The 21,982-nt window shown below is 44.6% G+C and overlaps 1 protein-coding gene across 10 annotated transcripts in view; it reads right to left on the reverse strand.

The window, feature by feature from the left end:
• ebf1a (EBF transcription factor 1a) overlaps positions 1 to 21,982 on the reverse strand; it is a 59,549-nt gene that overhangs the window by 15,884 nt on the left and 21,683 nt on the right. For all 10 annotated transcript variants that reach the window (XM_061278838.1, XM_061278856.1, XM_061278865.1 and 7 more), the window contains exons 7-10: positions 13,620 to 13,701; positions 12,400 to 12,541; positions 10,041 to 10,171; positions 7,528 to 7,654 (exon numbers count right to left, since the gene is read on the reverse strand). In XM_061278838.1, coding sequence (XP_061134822.1) covers positions 7,528 to 7,654; positions 10,041 to 10,171; positions 12,400 to 12,541; positions 13,620 to 13,701 — 482 coding nt within the window. The remainder of the gene's footprint in view (positions 1 to 7,527; positions 7,655 to 10,040; positions 10,172 to 12,399; positions 12,542 to 13,619; positions 13,702 to 21,982) is intronic.

The raw sequence follows: 21,982 nt of genomic DNA on the forward strand, positions 1-21,982 counted from the left end.
GATCTGAAGCTTACAGTACAAACACTTCAGAGGAGGATTGTTGGATAAATGCTCGCCCCATATAATTAATTCCTAATGTACTCTCTTGCACCCCTTTCCCCCCCACCACCACCAAAAAGCCCCCTGCCTCATGTAATGTTTATTCCAAAGCTGCCCTAAAGCAATAGCATTGTTTTCAACAAAATACTAATGACTTAAACTTAAAACCATATACAACATAATAGTTCTTGGTGAAAATGTCAAACAGCTTTTTTATTGGCATTCTAGAACACCAAATTAAGTTTAATGGTTGATAATAAGTCCCGTGAGCTGACGCACGCGTGGACATAAAAAGATAACTTGAGTTTGAAATTCCTGTTGTCAGAGCCAAATGGGTGGTGTGTTGGCGTAAAAAATACATATGTGAGGGATTGCCCTTATGTGTTTGTGCCGTCCGTCCGTCTGTCTCCCCTGTGGGTCACAGCTTGGACGTTTCCTGGGGCCCGATGCCCTGCTCGCCTCACATCTGAGCAGCCAGGCTGACTAGAAAAGAGGCCCCCAGAGGCTATGAGTACAAGCTGTCCTGCTGGACCGCTCATGGCTCCTCCCCGAACGGCTCACTCAAACAGAGAAGCCGAAAACAAAGAAACGTGCAGGGTTGCTGCATGCTCTGTTTTGATGGCACATACGAATTTAGACGAGACATCTCAATCTCCCAATGGAAATTCTTTTGCCTGACACACCCAAATGAAAGCGAGGAGAGGTAACAGGCTATGGAATTATATTGGAGTGGGCGGGGTGGTCGGGTGTGTTGAAAGTAACTGCAGTGGAACCGCGGAGGTCAAACACAATCCGTTCTGGGACACTTGAGCTCCAGTTTGATTTCAAAACTTTCTCATAAGAAAAAAGTGAAATTGAATTGAACCATTTCCAAGTCAAACTGAACCCCCCCACCCCCCCCAAAGAAAACACTGCCATCTGTACAGGCAATGTTTGAGGGAACAGAAGTGAACAGAACTTTTTCTTAACTTATGAGTTGAAAGGGGAGATCAGAAAAATTCTAATTATAGGATGGGCTACAGTATATATAGAAGTTTATGTAAAATCTGTAAAACCTTTGATAAAAATGTTGTGATTCTGCTCGAAGACGACGTTACCCATCCTTGACTTCTGTCTCCTGTGCCTCATAATGTTAACTTGAATTTTAGCAAACAGGCGGTCAGCTCCTGCCTCAACGTTGCATCAGCTATGCCTGACATACTTTTGAAATAATCTCGGAACACACTTTGAATTGCAACTCTGCTTACTTCATGTAACGTACAGTATGTTTTTCCCACATGTCAGAAATAGGTCGTCTCAAACATGTTGAACTGGTTTTCAAGGCGCATTTGTTCTAAAGATCTTGGGCAAATACCACATTTTACTTCTTCACTGATAAGCTTCATCACATGATCACATACTAATGAACCTATTGGGAATTGTGTCTGAGATCAAATATTTGACATTCCCCAATCAGTGACTCTCTATGTCAGCGGGTCTCGAACCTGCAGCCCCAGAGCCAGTTGCGGCCCGCAGGATGACAGTTAGTGCAGCCCGTGTGTGTGTGTGTGTTTTTTGGTGGCGTTGTTGCTCTGAGCGTTTCTTCACTTATGGGCTACCATAGGTCAAGCTCATGACAGCTTTCAGCAAAACGTAATTCTGAACTGACATCAAGTGGAAGGAAAAGACATCCTGTCGCCGAGTCCCTGTCACGTCTTTATCAAAACCTGCTGTGAAAAGAAGGTTGGGGACAAGAATAGCCAATTTCGGAGCAACCTGACATGTCTTGAATGCACAGAGAAAGTTGCAGTGCTCAAGACATCTGATGTCATGATTCAACTAGACATGCTAAGGAGTATGCAAAGTAACAGTGGACTATTATTAATAAAGGTTGCTTGTACGCTTTTGAACACATTTTTGCAGAATGCTTGATGCAGCCCAGACACACCCAAACCCCATCAATATAGGTTGAGTTTGAGACCCCCCCCTCTATAATCTTAAAAGGCAGGATTTGCGTTCAATTAGGCTAAGTGGCATCGGGTAATGGCTCTCACAAAATTTTCATCTGAAACGCATTTATTGTTATTGCTGACTTTTTTTAATCAGTTCTTCACAATGTGGCAGATGAGTCTCAAATGAACACTAAGAAACTCAAAAAAAATGCAAAATATACAGAGATAGACCCCATAAATAAAGAGGCAATCTTGGTAAATGAGAGAGGAAGTCATATTCTCTGCTTGTTTGCAAGGACCATAAAACAGAAGAGGGGTACATGTGCAGGGCAACCTGGTGCAGCACGCTCTACCTGGCGCTGGCTCTTTGGGGATTTTTCACTCATACATCTTTTTCTCGATATCCCCCATTTCACATTGGGAATTAATGCCGGAAGAGTATAGCGTAAGCGAGCAGGTGCAGTCCGGAATTCACAACACACTCTCCTGTACAGGTATATTTATAATCTTTAGCTGTCGCTCTCTAGAAGAGCAAATCAAAGCCAGTAAAACATAAATGCCATAAATAAATGAATAGATGAGCAACAGCCCTGGACTGGAGGGATTCACCTAGCAATCACCCACATCAGATCAGATCAATGCTCATGGAAATTTCATGAAGCTTAGAATCTACACCGCTTCATATTTCACTATAATAACCCACAGAGCCGCAGGGGGAGAGGGACGGAAGGGGTGAGCGGGGGTATGAGGAAGAGGGGAGGAAGACAGAGGTGGGATGGAGAGATGGAGGTATGCGCTGGCGGAGAGGACAAAAGGGAGGAAACAGGGTGTTCGAGGGCTGGGGGACTATAATTGAGAGGTCACATTTTCTTGATTGTTACCCAGACTGGAGGAGCAAAAGCTGAAGAAGTGGGAAGGCAAGTACGCTGTCCACCGGTCCTGCGCCACAACTCATGCAGCCGGCCGGGTGAGCGTGGACTTGCGGGGCTATCTAATTGGCTCTGAGGCTGGCTTTTAGCGCCTTCTCGGGCCCTCAAACAGCTGATCATATCACAACCCTGCGTGTCTCTGTCTTTCTCCCTCTCAACTCATTCGTATCCCCCCGCCCTCTTACGCCCCCACCTTCTACAGTCTCCAGTGCTCAGGTGTGATCTCATAAGCGCTGCTAGGCGATCGATGCCGCCAGTGGCAGGGGGTTCAATAGCCCTGAATTACGGCTTCATTTCTCCCCCCCTACACACAGATGAGAGCTGCCCCCCTCAGCCGCCACGACGCACACACCTCCCACCCTCTACTCGCCATCCAGATCAATAGCCTACAATCTAATTTTTATCCATTTTTCCATAAACCCAGAGATTGCGTTTATTTGGAGAATCCGACAAGCTAAATAAAGCATTGCTTGAAAATGTCAGGGAGACTAATGCATGGCTGGAAATTCATACAGAGAAAAGAGATGAGTGGAGGTTTTGGCTCTTAAAGCAAAGGGGGGGTGGGGGGAGGGGGGGGTGACTGGGAGGAGATGGGGGTGGAGGAGCGCTAAAAGATTCTACAAATCAATTGAGGTGTGGAAGCTACTACAACCTAAGCTCTAATTATCTGTTGCAAAAAAAAGCAGCGCATGTCATCAGTTAACAACACCTGACAACGTGGATCTTCAGTGGGAGAAATTCTGCAAGTATGGATGAAAAGTGCGCGCTCGAATTAAGATACAACAAAACACAGGGAATCATTTCTCTCGGTGTGTGCTGCTCATTTCAGCGGGAACCTACATTCCAAATTCATTTACATCATCATCATGGAGCAGATGCTAGTGTAATAAGAACTGAGCATGCTAAAGAGGGAAGACAAGCCACATGGTGCAGAAAATTAATCTCAATCTCAAATAGAGGTGTGAATTTCCTTGCAGTTAAAATGGCGTGAATGTGCGCCGCTATCTCAGCTGGCCCTCCGTCTCCAGCTGGAGGCCAGCCGTTTTAATCAACAGCAGGCCTCCACCCAAGCTCAATAAAAGACAGCATTCACAAATAGGAGCAAGACAAGTAATTGATCTCCTCATGCTTGCACCCCACTTTTATTGCCAGATGACTGCATGCTGCACTTGAGTGTCGGGGATGTGCGCGCGCGTATGCGCCTCTTGTATCGCATGTGCATATGAATGAGGAGTATATCTGGGAAGTCTCGGTTTGGGGAGAAAGGCAGGCGGAGGATTTCCACTCTCATTATGTTCCCTTTTGCACAGGCATTATTGATGGATGCCTGCATTGGCACCTGCACTATTTAATGAGATCCAATACAAAAGCTGTATCAAAAATTCTGCCACAACAAAGATAATAATGTTCACTTTTGATTGACATTGACGGCGAAGTAATAACTTAACACTCTGTTTAATAGTGCAGCTGTAGTTTGCAGTGGTGGAGAACTGAACTCAATCAAAGTGAGGGCTCTGTCTTGTATTTTGGATAGGTCAAATATGCATGGAATTCGACGACCGACGGCTTATAAAATCTCCCTTGATACTGACAGTAGAGCCACTTTCAGTTCTGTTTTCCCGTTTAAGCCACAAGGGTTTGCACTTTGCACACATAGCGAATGTTCGAATTTTGTCTGGGTTCCTAAAAGGTTGCAAACAGTTGCTAACAGTTTTTCTTGTCGCAAAGAAATGTTGTTATTCCAAGGCACTATTTTCAATTGCATTGGATTGCGCAGGTGTTTTTTTACATGCAGCATGTCAAGTATTGATCTGCCATGATGATTTAAAATGTCAATCAAAAGCTAATAAAATATGTGCATACAAGGAGGTTTTTTTGAAAGCTCACCTTTTCTTTCTCTGCACTGTCCGGATTTTGTCAAATAAGCAAACAAGTTTGCTGCTCAAAAACTAATTTGGAAGCCAGTGCAAAAATGAACAGAGATGTCAGTAGTCATCTCATCTGGTTTAAATTCAGTTCTTGACTTTTGTCCTTTCTTCTTTACTCCGCCCGCTCCTGAATAATGTCTCCTACACCTAATATCCAGCCAGCAGTGAGAGACTACCCCTAATGTTTGTCCGTGCATGTGCGCAGATGCCTCCTACTGCACGTGGCGGTGGCCTTAATGTGAGCAAGCAGGGCCTTTTAATATCAGCACAGACTGGAGTGGAAGCACTAAGCAGACAAGGCTGCATACTGAGGAGGGAGGGATTGCCTTTTGAACGACATGGGCGATTCATCAATTTCCTCAATCTGTGGCCAGCACCTCTGTGCCACACACAAAAACGTGGACAACGCTGAAATTATTATTATTATTACCGCCTTATATTGCATGGAGAAAGAAAAAGAGAGTGCTTCGCTGATGAATGTTATAAAGACAGCAATCTGGTTAAAGGTGATACACAGGCAAACATGTAATGCATTTATACAGGGTGGAGAGTAGGGAGGGGGGTAGCGATGGGGGGGGGGGGATGACCTGTTAATAAGAGCGAAAGAGAGATTAGGGGGGATCGAAGCCCCAGAGGTGGGTAAGGCAGAGGCCAGTGGAGGGATAAGGGGATAAAAAGACAGAGGAAGAGCAGAGCATGAAAAACATTCTTTTATTCTTATCAGTGAAGAGCTTAATTGCCTTTGATGAGTCTAATTGGAGCTTTCTGAAGTCTAATGGCAGAGGAGTCCTCAGAGACAGCGGAGAACACATTACAGTAATGGCTTCTCTACCAATCTATTCTCCAGCAAAAGTCCCCTCCTTGTCTCGTCTGTCCTGGGCTACAACTGTGCCGAATGTTTGTGTTTGTGCATCAATGAGGACCATGAGCAGGACAAGCCTATGGATGGTGAAGTCTCTGTGTATACGTGTATGTGTGTGTGTGTGTGTGCAGTTTTGCAAAGTAGCAGTAGCAGCAGTATTGGGTAGTGTTGACTTAATTAGGTCTGTGTGCTGCTCGCTTTCCTATCCTCAGCAGAAGTTGATTAGCAATGCCAGCTGTCCCCAATGTAATTCGGGGTGTGTGCGCGGGTGCGCGTGCGTGCAATACGCAAGCGTATGTGTGTCTGCGAGCGGGGAACTGTGGTGACGGCGTGTTTGTGTGTGTGTATGCGCGTGTTGCCAGCTGCCACGCCGTGCTGCCAATCCTCCATGATTAGTACCCACTGGCAACTGGGTGCAAACTGGTGCCAAACAGACCCAGGAGGGCAACATGGCCCATGGTAATCCACCATCTCTCTCCAATGTCCTCCTGTTCTCATCCACCTCTCTCTACTCTCGACAATTGCTTTGTTCCTCCAAATGGTTAGCCCATCATTCTCATAAAGCTGGGTAGGCGGATGGATACAAGAGGCCTCTGAGAGTGCAGACTGTGAAGAGGGCAAAGAGCAGAGTGCTTTGACACAGTTGACTGTATTACAGTGAAGCTGCCAGTGCTTGGCAAATAGCATCATAGTGTGCGCGTGCACGCGTGTCTGTGTGTCCCAGTGGATGACCTCTGCTAAATCTCACCTGTTGAGATTCTTCAATACGTCTCTATAGAAGCTAAGAGGCAGAAAGGCGATGAATTCATTCACAGGGGCAAGTTTTGAGTAAGTGAATGTGACAAGGTGAAAGAGTGGAGGGCTGGTGAAAAGATGGGGTGTTTATGCATACGCTTTCCACATGTCTGGCACATTAAAAGGCTGCACGCACACCCACACACGCACGCACGCATGCACACACACACACACACAAACCCTACGCACATTTATAGGCTTGGCAGAGTTGAGGTCTGTTGGACAGCTCTGGCATGGCAAAGTCTGCCCACCCATCTGCCCTCTGTCTTAGTAATGCAGTTAGTGTCAGTGTGCCGGTGTGTGCCTAGATTCCCTTCACACATACATGCTAGCTCAGGAGGCCAATTGCCGCCTTTGCCACAAGTATGCAAACACGAACATGGATTCTGTCGACGTATGGTATTTAAAAGACATACCAAACGTATGCCAGGGACGCATCCAGCGCGCTCACACAAATGTGATTTTGTTAAATGTTGGCACTTCCAGCAGGGGCTTACATGCTAAATCCATCAGTAGTTCAGATTACGGACAGATTTATGTGATTCACATTCTCCCCAGAGACCTGTGTCCACGCGTCGGTTAATCACTGCTTCACATTCACTCTCCTTGCTGCTCTTTTCACTGCGTGGCTATAAATCTACACCGATACGTTTCGATGTAACACGCCTGCTATTCACATCGTCAGAAATCACACTTTCTGTATGGATCGCTCTCCCGCTGGATCCTGCCTTCGACAGGGTTAAATCTCAATAATCCCACTAATCGAAAGGTTAAACCTCCCCCTGACCTTCGCTTGCTTCATAAAGGACAGTAAACACCTTCCTTCCCTGTGTCAGTTGTGCTACTGCATTATTCTTAGCCATGCTAAGGCATATATTTTTTATAATCAATTAATTAATGAATTACCGCAATACCTTCATCAACTACGTTTTTGTCGGAACTCCTATGAAGGAGCAAAGTTGTATGATACTGTGATCCAGCAGATCTATTATAATTACACATGAAACTGAAAGAATTGGTGCACATCGGTGCAGAGGTTATACCTGTGTAGATGAAGCGTCCAGGTGTGCCTTTGCAGAATTGCTTGGATTTGTAGGACAGCGTGACCTCTACCACCCCCGGGATGTGTCTGGGTGGAGTCTGCACTCGGATGGCATGTGGGGTAATCAGCTATTGAGAGGCAGAATAGGCAGAAATCTCATTAGGATGAATTCACTGGCAATGGTAACTGGCAATTCAATATTGCATTATTTTCCTAGTGGTAACGATAGTATCAGGAGGCAAAGATCGAATGACGCCAACGTTGTCAAATGAGAAGCATGAGTCACAGAACTGAGCTTTTCTCCCCTTTTAGATATTAAAATAAACAAGAAATTGAAGCAAAGAAACTGCTCTCTTAATTTATTTATTTATTTATTGATTTATTTGGCACATTAGCGCTTCATAGTGTGGACAGAGTGAAATTAATAATTCGAGCTGAAAAGCCTTCTGTTTATTCTCTTTTGTCTTTACATAGCAAGAAAAAAGACGCAAAACAACTGAGTGCTCATGTAAGACATAATGAGACAAAGATAATAGTGTTTCATACAAAAAAAAAATCCTATTGATGAAGGTTTTTCTTTATTATATTATTGTTTTTAGTTGGACACATCACCTCCAAATCAGTTTGCTCTTAAGGCCTGAGGTGAATCGATAAAGCCCAAGGCGATGTCATGCTAAAGATGGTTATGGTTGTTGACACGGATCTTTACAGAGGACTTCAAAGGTAGTTATGTGTAAGTGAGAAGAAAAAAAAACCTCTCACTGCAAACATCTATTATGCCGCATAAGTAAACGCATGATAAGCTCATCCTCGCTGCCCCCTTGTCTCTGTGTCTGTCAGCGTTGGCTGTCTAGCTGCCGTTAGCTTACATTAAAGCGCCACGGTGTCTTTAAGAGGCTCACTTAGTGTGGCTGATGGGCCCACTCGCCGTGCGTGCGTGCGCGCTGAAGGCTCTTTGAAGGAGGAAAGCGGCAACAAGACAAAACACAGATGAGACCTCGCTGAGTGCTCATTTTCCGCATCCTGTGTCAAACTAGCACTCAAAGCTAGCGGCGCTCAAAAGCTATCAGTGCTCCTGCCAGCGTGCAATGCATGTGTATGTGCACGTGTGTTGTTCAAACCGTCTTTTATTGCTCACTTAACTAGGCTTTCATTCTGCCATTGTCTGACCCCCACTCACGTTCCTGCGTGATAATATAGGAGCTTTTTATAGAATAATTCTTTTACTAAAGAGAAAGCTGTTTGGCTGCGCTGCTCGCTGACCTTCAATTTCTCACATAGACTGCATTTACATTTTTGTTATGTGCTCCTTGCAAAGTGATTCATACGCTACGGCGTGTATGCTCCTTAGATACAAATTTAACAAAAGATAGACTGGGAGCCGCACATTCAGGTATTTGACAAAAATAAGATGTGATATCAAGGAAGACAAAAGGCAAGGAAGCTGCTCACATTCATGTGAATAATTAGATTTTGGCCTGTTATTCCCATTTTTTTTTTTATTTAAACACTTATCACATCTAATTATTCCTAGTTTAGCTTTTCACACAAACACAACCTTTTCTTAAAAAAAAAATGAGGCATGGTTGCTTTGTTTTGTTGCAGTAACGCATGGCCTTGTGTATTATGCTGCTTGCTTCATACTCAAGGTTGCAACATTTGTGTGTATTGGGATGTGTTTTGACAATGAGCCTTGGGCCAGATTCACACAAAAACTGCTATTTTTAAAAATAGATAAGTAAATAAAGCACATTTTTATGCATTATGGCCTTGAGAAAACAGAATAACTAGGGTGAGACATTTCACTAAACTAAACTTTTCAGCTTTCATGTGTTGACTTACCTTACTATTTATTTTTATAATTATTTTAATGGTGGAAGAGATGGATCATCATGTCAACTAAATTCAAGAGTGACAGTTATATGTAGCTCTGTGGGTGCATGTCGCTTAGCTGAAAACCAGTGACTTGTTTTGACACTCATTGGTTTAGAATACGCGACAGAAGATTTGTATTGCATTGCAGTAAATCTCAAGCTGGTGATTAGGTTTAATTCACCCCACTGTGACACAAATAGGGTTGCGCTTCTAATAGTCAGTATATCTTCTACATCTAATAATTTGTCAATCAGGAATTTTAAGTTATCTTGCTGACAAACTATATTGACGTTTTATTGTGTGGTGTGGTTTGAAATCTTTCAAGAGAATGTACTGGAACTTGTTTCCATCCATCAAGTCAGGATGAATGGACCCCAAAGCAAATAAGGTGTTCCTAAAGCGCAAACAATCGGTTATATGGATAAACATGAGTTAAAATCCATGATTTCCTTCTTTATAGATAACGTAAGTGTATTTATCTTTCATACTAATTGCCAACAATTTGTGGTTTGAAATGAATTCGAGAAACTACATGTTTGGGGGCTGCTGTTTTGATTGACGAAATACAATTTACTACATGTTTTTCTTCCCTTGTGAAAAGTGCTGTGTCAGCTCTCATGTGACAAAATGGTGACTAACCTCGCTCCAAACCAACATGGTGCCAAAAATGACCTGCAGGCCGTCAAAAAAGTTGTCGCCGATGATGATAACTGTAGCGCCCCCTGTGGTCCAGCCTTCACTGGGGCTAATGGCTTTGATGCTGGGCGTTGCTGGAAAGACACAAAAGATGAGACGTTAAGTAACCTAATGACAAGCCCATAAAGGTCTCTGCTGTTGGCATGGCGGCAAAGACCTTTATGGATATGACACATGTAACAGTCCCCATCTTCACACACACACACGTTCACACACGTTCACACACTACCTGCTCGGCCCATCTATCCCAAGGGCTGAGAGCAAGCGAGGAATACTAATCAGAGTGATTATACGCACCCCGTTATTAAACATCACCCCTGCCCCGCGTGTGAGGGCAGCAGCGGTGTGCTTGTTTTATGACACGTAGCAAAGCGCGAAGGCGTGTAAATGTCAGCTGTGCTGAGTGTCTGATCAAAGGCCACGCGACCGGGGAGCGGGGGCGACCCAACAGTAGCGCTGCCCTCAGAATACGTCGCCCTCATTAAGCAAACACTTAGCACTTGCTCAGCTATCTGCTTCTTGCACGCATTTGTCTCAGCTCTCAGTTGGTCAGCGCACGGTCGCCTGCGGTCACTCGGGTTTGGGTCTTTGGGGAATGCCTTTTGTGAGGTCTTTAGGGCTTACCTCGCAAACTGCACGGAATAACAACAACAAACCATATTTTCAATAACGAGTGCACCACTGTTCTTCTGGTATTATGGATTTAGAGATTGCAGGATGTGATTGAAGAAAAGAACAACATGGGGAAAATGTCTGTTTATACAAGCTAAAGCTCTTTTTTTGCTTGTTAGACATGCTGTAATTCTGCAAAGCGGCATAATCCACTTTAGACTAGGCTGACGTTTTTTTTCCCGCCGGCAGCCTAGCCTTTGCTCTTGGCCTGACTCTATGTTCTGTTGATCCTCCCCAACAAGCCGGAATGATATTTAGCCTGCCTATACGCCTGCAGAGATCAACATTCGGCAAGCGGCAATCTGGCTGTAATCACGGCCTAAGATGCCTCCTTTTCACAGCCGTTGATATTATGTGCGCTCCATGCGTGTGCGGATGTGTGTGTGTTTGGATTAACCAGATGGTGGAACGTGAATCCACGTGATAGGATTATACTTTGGGGTGTTCCTCTGTGCCATCTGTTCAACTCTATGCACTGTTATCTATTATCTTCTGAAATGAGCACCCCCCCCCACCCCAAAGTTGTGTATGCCACACATACACTCAACACGGCGGCGGATGAAAAGTGAAGGCAAAATAACAAAAAGAAAGCACGGTGTCTCCTTGCTTAGCATTTCATCTTTTCTTTGTACCATCAAGCACTCTTGCTCTCTCCTCATGTCACGGCTGCTCCCCCTCTCCTGTCAGGCCCTCTCTCTTCTCTCCTTCGCTCCTGTTGTTCCGCCTTCCAACCCCCATCATCAGGAGAATAGAAAATCACAGGGAGGAAATTCCCAAACAAATCTCCCTGACACGGAGCACATCTGTTAGTGTGGTGTGTCGTACTATTCTTTTTTTGTAAGAGTCAAGCCTTCATGATGACTCCAGTATGTCTTGTCTTTGTGAACTTTCCTAATCGGCTATGAGAGCAGGCCGAGTAGTCCGCAGCACCTCCGGAGAATAGTCATTAAAAATGCTTAACCATAGCATCCAACCCTTATGCAATCTACCACAGGCCATCACACAAATCCTTACTTAGTTTAGTTTTTTTTTTTTTCCTGTCATTATCATCCCCGAGGTTGACTTTCCTCAAAGAGAAAAATAAATATGTTTTCTCTTATTCAATCTCTAGGAAATTGAAATGAGAAAATAAATGGATTAGAGATTTGGGAATCAGTGCGTGCTCCCTAAATCATGTGCACATGTCATTATGAAGTATTAAAGGTTTTGGTCTGACAGTGCGAATGCAATGTGCATGGGTGTGTTTAAAAACCTGAGGGATAGGGAGTGATGGAGGGCTGCGGGATAAAAGCGGGTCTCCGAGGAAATAAAGCCAGTGTTGGCTTTAAGCAGAACGGTCCTCATAAGGTACATAGTGCTTATGCGAGACAGAGTAGAAGGCCTAGAGGCAGACACCTGAGGGGAGCCAGACGCATGGGACATACAAGAGACTCACTCGCTACCACTTTCTCCTCTCAGCACAATTTCCAAACACTACAAGAGACAAAAAGTGAGAAACACGAGTAACAAGAAAGATGGGAGGCAGAGGAGGGATTGAGTTCGGAGACAGACGGTGAGGAGGGGATGAGGAGTGTCAGGGAGGGGAGGGTGAAGACAAAGAAGTCTGATGTTCTGTTGCTGCTTTTAGTACCGTGTTCCAGGTAGGACTGCGTGCCTTCCGACGGGTCCAGTCTTCGAGCTCTGCGCCCGTGTTTGGAGTTATTGTGCACAAACATGTTGTCTGACACTGCCAGCACGTGACCCTCCACGCTCACCGTAGTGGACACCACCACCTGAAAAACAGAAAGTAAAAAGGAATCGATTGAAGTGACAAAGAGACTAAAGGTTCATGGGACTTGGTCAGAGTACAAAACATTGAAAGTTTAATAATCCTAATGCAAATGTGCACCTTGATATACATATGTAAACTCATCTTCAAGTTTATACAGTCTAACGAAAGGGGAATAAAAAGTACTTTGGAAACTCAAATTGATGAAATCTCAATCTGAAACAAAATGTATTTTCTTGGCACGTGCACCAGGCCTCCTCAAACTACATGTAGATCAGTCATTACATTTTTGCATAATTCTAACCATTAACGAAGAAAAACATGCTGATCAATACAATATCTCAGAGGTAATTAAAACAAATCTGGGTGATAATTTGAAGGCCTATGAAACAGATGCCTCTTCTTAAAAATTGAAGTTTTCACCTCTAATGTAGCCCATTTATCATTTTAAGGTTAAGCTTATGCACATTGTTTATTGTCATTTCTCGGCCATTCGCTGTAGATGTGAACTGTTAAAACTTCTGTCATTCTTTTGTTCTTTTTTTGTGTGTGTCAATGTTGTTCATAGCCAACAACAAAAATTTGACACTCAGCCAAGTGGTGAATGTATTGAAACACTGTTGAGTGGTTTGAGATTTCAAATTGTAAGAACTATTGTCTGCGCACGGAGAGGAGTGACTACCGATGCTGACAATCATGTCTAGAGGAACGGCCGAGAAATCAAAACAACCAGCTGAAAGAGACTCTTTGTAGACCTGGTAAGGAGTCAACACATCACGATCACATTCATTTAGCCCAGGTGTCAAACTCAAGGCCCAGGGGCCAGATATGGCCTGCCACATGATGTTATGTGGCCCACAAAGACACATTTTGTATCGACTCTGTGTCATTACTAAAATTACAAATGTCTTCACTTTTAAAAAAATACAGACATTGCTAGCAATTTTTATTACCATTCGTCCTTTTAAAATATTCAAAACATTTTACCCGTCTCTGATTTCAAAACTGGTTATTCATCAGTTTGTTGTTTTTTTGCAGCTTTATCATGCAGTCCATTTGTACATTATAGTCGCACATGTCACCTGAAAACGGCGCATGTCTCGTGGGTTGCCAGCATTCTTCAGACAGTTCTGGTTACACTTCAGGAAGAACTTGAGGAAGAACCTACGTGCAGAGAGAGAGGGAGGGAAATTAGTTGTTAAGACGGAAAAAAAGCACCTGTCTGTCAGTGAAACTACTGTGTCTGTGCTGCAAACATAAAACGCGAAGAAAACAAAATAAAGCAGCAGCAGTGGCAGACAGGGCTAACGCACTGCATGCCGCAGCCTCATCCATCAGTTCTTTATGACAAAAGGCAGTTTTGGATGTAAAAACTGCTCTGGGATATTGAGTAAGATGCTACCTTGTATATCCATCTTGGGGCTGCTGTCACAGCTTGCCATAAACTCAAATGGGCAGATGCAGCCCCCCCCCAGCAGAGCCCAGTGACGGAGGTTGTACTGTAGCTACTATGCAGCTCAGTGTTGCCATTCCTGCCGCTCTCAATCTCAGTGTGAGAGACCACATCAACAGCACCTGCCATGCATTATTAATAGGCTGAGATGGCAAGTATGGCTACCCACATCAATACTTAATGAGGGAGGGAGGGGAGAGGAGGCTGGGTCGGTGTAGTAAAAGAGGGTGTGTGCGTGCGCGTGTGCGTGCGTGTGTGTATGGGGCGGGGGGGGGGGGCACACCGGAGGCCTGAAAAGCAGAAAGAGGATGGCTGGCAATTTATACATACACACCCCCACCTTGATTGCTTGAAGCCTGACAACTTCTTCCTTAACAGATACTACAGTAAATCTCTTCTCCACTTCACGCTGCTGCATTTGTCTGTCTCCCTGACAAATAAATCACACACATCGAATGAACGACTAATATAAATAACACTGTGAGCAAATAAACAGGAACCCTCAAAAAAGGGGATTTTTTTTTAGAAGAAAGGCTACATTTCCCGATCGCGCCCCTCCTCATCCTCCCTTTGAGGTAGCTCAAAGAAGTGCTGACAGCCGAAAGTGCTTACAATACAGATCTCCACCAGCTAGAGAGAGAATCGCTCCTTTGCTCAGCTTTTCCTTCTTATGTCTTATTTTCTCCCCTCTGTTCATTTATTACGGGTGGGATTCTGCACTGGGCAGCGTGTTCTGGAGCCAACTTGCCTCAGATATATAATCATGCACTGGCAAACGTGTCACGTGCACATATAGCAGCATGTCAAGTGGAACACGGTCGCGGAGGGCAAGAAAAAGACAAAGATAAATGGACAGAGCAGAGTTCCGTCTCATTTCAAGGGCTGCCCTTCTGCTGTGCGCATTACATGCGTCTGATGTAATTCGAGAACTTGTGAATTTATCCCCGACAACTTTTAAATGCATGACAGCTGGTTAGTGGTTGACGCTGTTCCTTAAGCAAAGAAGAAAAAAACCCTTAGACGATCTGAATAACAAAGTGTCTTTTGGTGCTGCCTTTTTCTTCCCCCTCCTGCTTTGTTTGTGTTCTGATTTACAATCTTGTTGGTGCAAAGAAGATACACTTGATTTGAATGGAGGCGGCAAGGGGGGAGTAGAGGAAGAAACCGATGGTAAAAAAGGACAAAGTAGAGGGTATGCGAAATCCGAAAGGAGAAACAGACCACCCTCCTGTATATTTTAGAAGCTGTGGACCAATAGCTCAATAATTCATAAAGCTGAGAGATGGAGTTTTTTTTCTCCTTTCTTACAGTGGCTGTTGAAGCCCACAGGCTGATGGTCTTCTAACTTCCTTATCCACCAGGAGGTCAAAGGGCATCTTCGCAGACAGCTGCGGACCACATCCTCTACCTTTCTATCGGCACCTCCTGTTTAATTCATTGACTCCGATCTTTCCCCAAGTGTCCTCCTTTTCTTCCTCGGAGGCGTTTATGATTGCGGAATGATGCATAAGTGAAAGTAAGAAAGCTAAGGTCACTGCAGTCAGAGGTGACTAAATCAGCAGGTTAAATATCAACTTTAAGCAGTGGGGAAAGGAAACGAGACGGTGCTAGATATTGCCTGGGATACTCTGCGCAAAAAAAAGCCCAAGTTGTTACACTTATATGCCAGAGCGTCCCATACATGGATCATCTGATTCATTATTTACATGACTTAAGGTGTGTGGAATCAGTGGAATGGAAACATTACAAAACATGCTGATTCCTCGCTGCTCTTTCTCATTACCGCCGGGTGTCGGGGGACTGCGCACGTTTACAGTACACGGATCGACGTAGTGGGTGGGTGTGGACGAGGGGGGAGGGGGGAGGGGGTGGTAAAGGGCAATGCATGTTGATAGGAAATAGCAAAGAGATTACTGCAATGATTTGTGAATAATCTGCTTGACAGATGACCAGTAAATATGGACAGAATGCTTACGATAGCCTATTATTTGAACTTTTACTTCATCACATTTTCATCCTCAAAACATTATTGTTGATCTTCTCCCCTGTGTGGATTTAACAAAAGGAACAAAAAATCAAAACATGAGTTGTTGTTGCTGGGTTGCGCAAGTACAATGAACACAAAAGTACAAAAGACACCTGCATAATCAAGTCGGATCCAATACGACTCAAGTCAAGCAAAAAGCTGTTTAGCTCTTTCTTGCACTTTATGAAGACTCGGCAAGGGGATGCCAAGAGAAAATAAATTACAAACTTTAGACAAGAGCTTTTATGGACTGACTAATTGTCGAGCAATCTAAAGAGGGCTCAATTGTTTTGGAATTCTACTGCAGTCAAGTTCTTTTTACACTCGGCTGATACATAATGTTAAAATGTCACTTTAAAACTACTTCCACTGGAGCATTAAACAAAGGTTATGATTACCGTTTTTTTCCGTGTATAATGCGCCCCCATGTATAATACGCACCCTAAAAATGGCATGCTGATGCTGGAAAAAAGCCTGTACCCATGTATAATACGCACCCAATTTTTATGAATTTTTTTAATTTATTTATTTATTTTTTAAGTCCCAATGATCGTCACACATGCAGGGAGGCAATGGGTCCCATTTTTATAGTCTTTGGTATGGTCTTAACTAGGCTGGATGTAATTTTTTTTGTTGGCGTTGATTTCTCCGACTGCCCGTAAACGCACCACCGCGCTCCGTGCGCGCATGTGAAAAACGCGTGTGGACGTGAAAAAGGCGGCTCTGTATGGGAGAGACGTTGAAGAGGAATAAAAACACCCTTCTCTACGCAGAATTTTGCATCTGCACCTAATTGTGGCCCCTGTGATGCTTGTTTTTCCTCCAAATACCTTGTGTTTGTGCTTCACACTCTTACAGGTTTCACGCAGTTTTAACAGCACAGACTGCACAGCTACAAATATTACCACTGCAAATTGCTTCACGGGCTGGATTAAATGAAATAAACCCATTGTAGTCTCCCATAATTACCCCCCTTCCTCCCCTTCAACTCCCAAATCCAGAAATGGCGGTGGAAGTGAATTTGTGTAAATTACTGCTCGGCCTCTTGACGGCACATGGTAAAAATGCGTAGCAGCGCAAACGGGTGAATTACGCACGCAGTGGAAGTGTACTGCTGTAGTCATTTAATGATCTCACACTTTCATCATGAGCTGGCATTATTTGTCACTCCGGAGCAATTAAACACAAAATCCCCCGCTGCCCATAAAAACAAAACAAGGAAAGCAATTATAACACAACTTTTAAGTAATCCCTATAGCATCTAAATATTATTACTCTGGTAGAGCTAGAGAATGTCTATGTGATTAGCCAACAGCGAGCAAGCCTCAAAGGGACCATTGTGTTAAATTCTCTAATAATTTTCCTACATTAGTCACAAATGAGGAGAACAGTATACTTCCTTGTCAAATTTAACACGAGGGGGGAACTTTACAACGTTGCGGTTTTATCTACCTCAGTAGTTCCACTTGATTCATCTTCTCCCTTGTTCTCATTATGTTGCACGCCTTTGTCACATTTCTTCGTTCTCTCTCTCTCTCTCTCTCTCTCTCTCTCTCTCTCTCTCTCTCTCTCTCTCTCTCTCTCTCTCTCTCTCTCACGCGCTCTGCGCTGTCAGTTTTCCTACAAAGCTGACACACACTGTAAGAATAGTGATGCCATAACTCAGCCTTCTCCGCCTCCCTCCATCCATTTCTGCCAAACACATCACCTCCACAAGAAAAGCTCTGTATCAGGCCCCTAATATGCTTCATGAGGTGTGTAATTCAGTGTGCTCCAGAGGGGAGCCATTTATCTCCAAGGTTAACTAAGTGACACTACAGCACTTCCCCGCGCCTGTTAACCACCGTGGGACATGTTGAACTAATCTAGGCAGGTAGAGGAATGGGACATCCTCCATTCCGCCAATTAAGTGATACGATTTGTTCAGGAAATCCATCCTAATGAAGTCATGGGCGCTTCAAATTAAGTGTAAATATTTGTAAGTACAATGTAGCGCCAGATCGGGGGGAAGGAAAGTGTCATACAGAATGTCCATCCTCTGTTCTCCGCATTTTCTTTCCCTCCTCTTGTGTGTCATTTCTCGTATTCATTTTTGGCTCTGCAACTCTCCACTTCCCTCCTTCCGCCATGCATCACTGACACTTCAACCGTGAGCCTGCCTGCCTGCCTGCCTGCCTGCCTTGTTTTCCTGGTGACCTGTCTGCCTTCCTGCAGTACATATTTAAGGCTGGAAGCGCGCACACACACATAAACACACACGCGCACTAATTTAGGGAGATTTATGAGGGGAGCCTTGCACCAGGAGCCACGGAGGCTGACCCCAGGGGTGTAGGGCGCCACTGGGTGGGGGAGGGTCCCTGGCTCCACAGGAGGGACATTAATAATCCAGAACCAGGTCTGTCTCTGGGTCTGGCCCGGGGCCTCGGACACTAACACAACTGCAGTGGCCCAGTTTAGATTGAGGCCCATGTTTAGATAGATAGATAGATAGATAGATAGATAGATAGATAGATAGATAGATAGATAGAGAGAGAGAGAGAGAGAGAGAGAGAGAGAGAGAGAGAGAGAGAGAGAGAGAGAGAGAGAGAGAGAGAGAGAGAGAGAGAGAGAGAGAGAGAGAGAGAGAGAGAGAGAGAGAGAGAGAGAGAGAGAGAGAGAGAGAGAGAGATAGAGAGATAGATAGATAGATAGATAGATAGATAGATAGATAGATAGATAGATAGATAGATAGATAGATAGATAGATAGATAGATAGATAGATAGATAGATAGATAGATAGATAGATAGATAGATAGATAGATAGATAGATAGATAGATCCTCCCTCAAAGCAGTGTTGTGCACCTCTATATTGCCCTCATGTCTATCTTAAGTGTCATGATTTATTCAAATAGAACATCTCACTATGCTGAAAAATTCATTCCCAGCTTGGTCGCCCCATCCTCCCGCTCCGCCGTATCTCCCGCCTTGTCTGTGCATGCATGTCATGTCAGCCGAATTTGCCCCGTCGTTAAATATTTCTCAGAACAAATGGACCCTGGAGGAGGGAGACGGTGGGTCAGAGGAACCGGCACAGTGTCGTCGCCGCTCTGGGAGAAGCCCCACTTGGGAGCGATAGTCGGTGGCCTTCCTTTGAGTCGAAGTTGCAGTCCTAGCTTGGGGACAGAAGTCCCAGAGACACTTAACAAATTGTGTTTCATCCATTTCATCTGAAAAGGATCATTCAAAATTCAACTGAAAGAACTCTGAAAGACAGGCGGTGAAACGTGTCCAGCTTGTCGGTGCCAGGTTCAACAACTTGTAGCGAGGGAACATCGCTTGCGGTGACCTGGGTTTTACTCGGTGGCACATTGAAGGGTTAAAGACAGCCAAATAAACACCAAACATGGAAGAGTGTGTGCTTTTATATGCCATGAGGAATAAGTAGCTCTCTGAGTGATGGACAAGCTTGGCAGGCGGTGCTGATTGAAACACTTCCTCTGTCGGGCCTGGCCCATTAATCTGATGAAGACAGCGACGGAGCGCGCCAGGCCCAGGACACACGGAGGCAGACACAGAGCGAGCGAGAGGGAGCAGCCGGCCTCTGGATCAGTAGAGTAATGAAGGGTCCTGGTCCTTTTCACCTCAGCGCCGTCCTGCCAAGCGGCGACGCTCGACTGCCCCGTTCAACCCAAACGCCGCACTCGTGGGACTGACCGGTGAATAATGGCCCTGTCATCAGCTTGGGTGGACCCCACCAGACAGCCCCGAGGTGTGTGTGACCGGGTGTGAGCGCGAATTTGTGCCCGCCCGCAAAGCTCACCGCTCATTCAACCTTAATGTTCCCTCCTCTAACTTGGGTGAAGAGTGTATTCATATTGAATGGTGTTGATTTAAGTACACGTTAAACTCAATGCATAATGCATCGACTAAATATAGCTTGATAAAGAGCATCGTGTCAACTCGGGACCGGCTCCATACATTGTGGGGATGAATGTAGCGCTTGCAAAAGTTCTTTCTTTTTGTTCCATTTAAGCAGTGTATTAAATCATAACCATGACTGCGAGTGCACATGGGCTCAAGGTTATTGTTTCTAAATGCAGTAGGATCAGGAATCTCAAACTTAATTAGTTTGTTCTCAGGTGAAAAGTTGCTCTTCCAACGGGTCTTGAGGGTGGACTATGAAAAGAGAGTGGGAAATGCAAAGACAGACTGATGCTGAGCCTCGATTCACTGTGACCTGTGTGTACGTGTGTGTGTGCGTGTGCGTGCGTGCGCGCGTGTGCGCGTGCGTGCGGGTGTTTTGGCCTTGCGTCCCTCTGTGTTTATCAAACATATTACAGCTCCTTCTAGATTCCTCACCTGCACTCCCCCAGCTTGCTACATATGGCCCACCAATCACAAAATAAGGAATCATGCATATATTAGCATAGCTAATGGGCTCCCCTCTCCATTTAATATGCAAATTTGCTGAAACATTACTGAATGCCGTCTGTTCTAAATGAATAAATTTGAATCGCAATTAGAATAATCCTTTATAATTAATGAAAACTGTCAATTTTGGTTCAGGAGTAATTTGATTAAAGTGGTGATGGGACACTTATGAAGTTCACGGGGCGGCGAGGAGGGTGAGCTCATACTTGCACACTCAAACACACAAGCTGCACAGTGCAGGGGCTGCGGGTGCATTATTGATGACAATGATTAATAAATTTAAAATGGTGCTTGTCATACATGGAGATCCCCCTTGCACCCCTTTTTTAAGTTTTTTTTTGGTTTCACTGCTTTACGCTCATGGAGCAACAACAGATCAATCTGGCACCTGACAGAGGGGGAAAAGTGGGGGAGTGATTGAAAAGGTTTCGGGGCCTCACGGCGCTGTGTCAGTGGCCTGTCTGTCCAAAGGGAGAGCCTGATGGACTGTCACACAAGGGGGAGGGAGGGGGCACAGCACACACACTCGCAGAGTCATTACAAGGTGTTTAAAGGTTTCCCGGAGGAGGGAACAGGCCAGTGCGGCTGTTTGCTCACTTTCATTAGAACATCACATATATTAAGATGTTATGAGGAGAATAAAGAGGGCGACCAATTTCTAACTGTTCATAACTAACCCCTTCTTCACCATTAACCTTCTCATGCTGTGGGATGGGTGTTGAAGCGCGTAATGGTGTCACTTAAAATAGGGTCACTTAACTGCGGGCAATTGTTGCAAGCGCTATACTACACTAATATGCGCGCACGAATATTTGCGCGGCGACTCGAACACGAGTGAGCGTATTTGCATGGCTTCAACCCAATAATAATGGTCCGGATTGTGTAGCGCCTCGCAGACTAATTAGTCAAATCACTGAGAAAATAGCAGCCGGCTAATTAATGGGTATTATGGCATTTCAGAAATCACTGCTCTAATTGGGAGGGAAATGAGGCTCACATTTCCATACAGCAATACTAGCGGCTTTATCCGTCCGTCTATCTATCTGTCTGTCGAGCTACTTGGCATGCTTGCTTTTAAAAAGAGCCCGCAAAGCGTGAAAAATAATTACTCGACGCAGGTTTGTGCATCTAAACACACAAACCAAATATGTATGCGTGATGTATCGTTTTTGCAGGGTGGCCGCTATCCAACTTTACCCGCGTCGAGTCAAAGATCACCACACTAAACATATTTGTAGCCTCTAAGTTATTGTTTTATGTTTTATGAGCGAGCTGCCGTCATATTGCTTTCAGAGCAAAAAGTGCCTGATGCGATTGAACCGGCGAGTAATATAATGCATCTGAATAATTTCCCATTTTCTGCGTGTGTGTGTGGCTGCCCAGAAAGTCCCCTTGACACACATGCATACATGCATGCACATCCCCAATAGGTTCCTTTTAACCCTATCAGACAGTGAGACGATCAAAATAGATTTGCATTCAAATGCCACATGCCGGCTATCAAATATCAAATCAAGTCGCTGAGACAGACAGGCAGTCACCTCCTCCTTTTTCC

The sequence above is a fragment of the Syngnathus typhle genome, linkage group LG1 (genome assembly GCF_033458585.1).
Source record: "Syngnathus typhle isolate RoL2023-S1 ecotype Sweden linkage group LG1, RoL_Styp_1.0, whole genome shotgun sequence".
NCBI classification, from domain to species: domain Eukaryota; kingdom Metazoa; phylum Chordata; class Actinopteri; order Syngnathiformes; family Syngnathidae; genus Syngnathus; species Syngnathus typhle.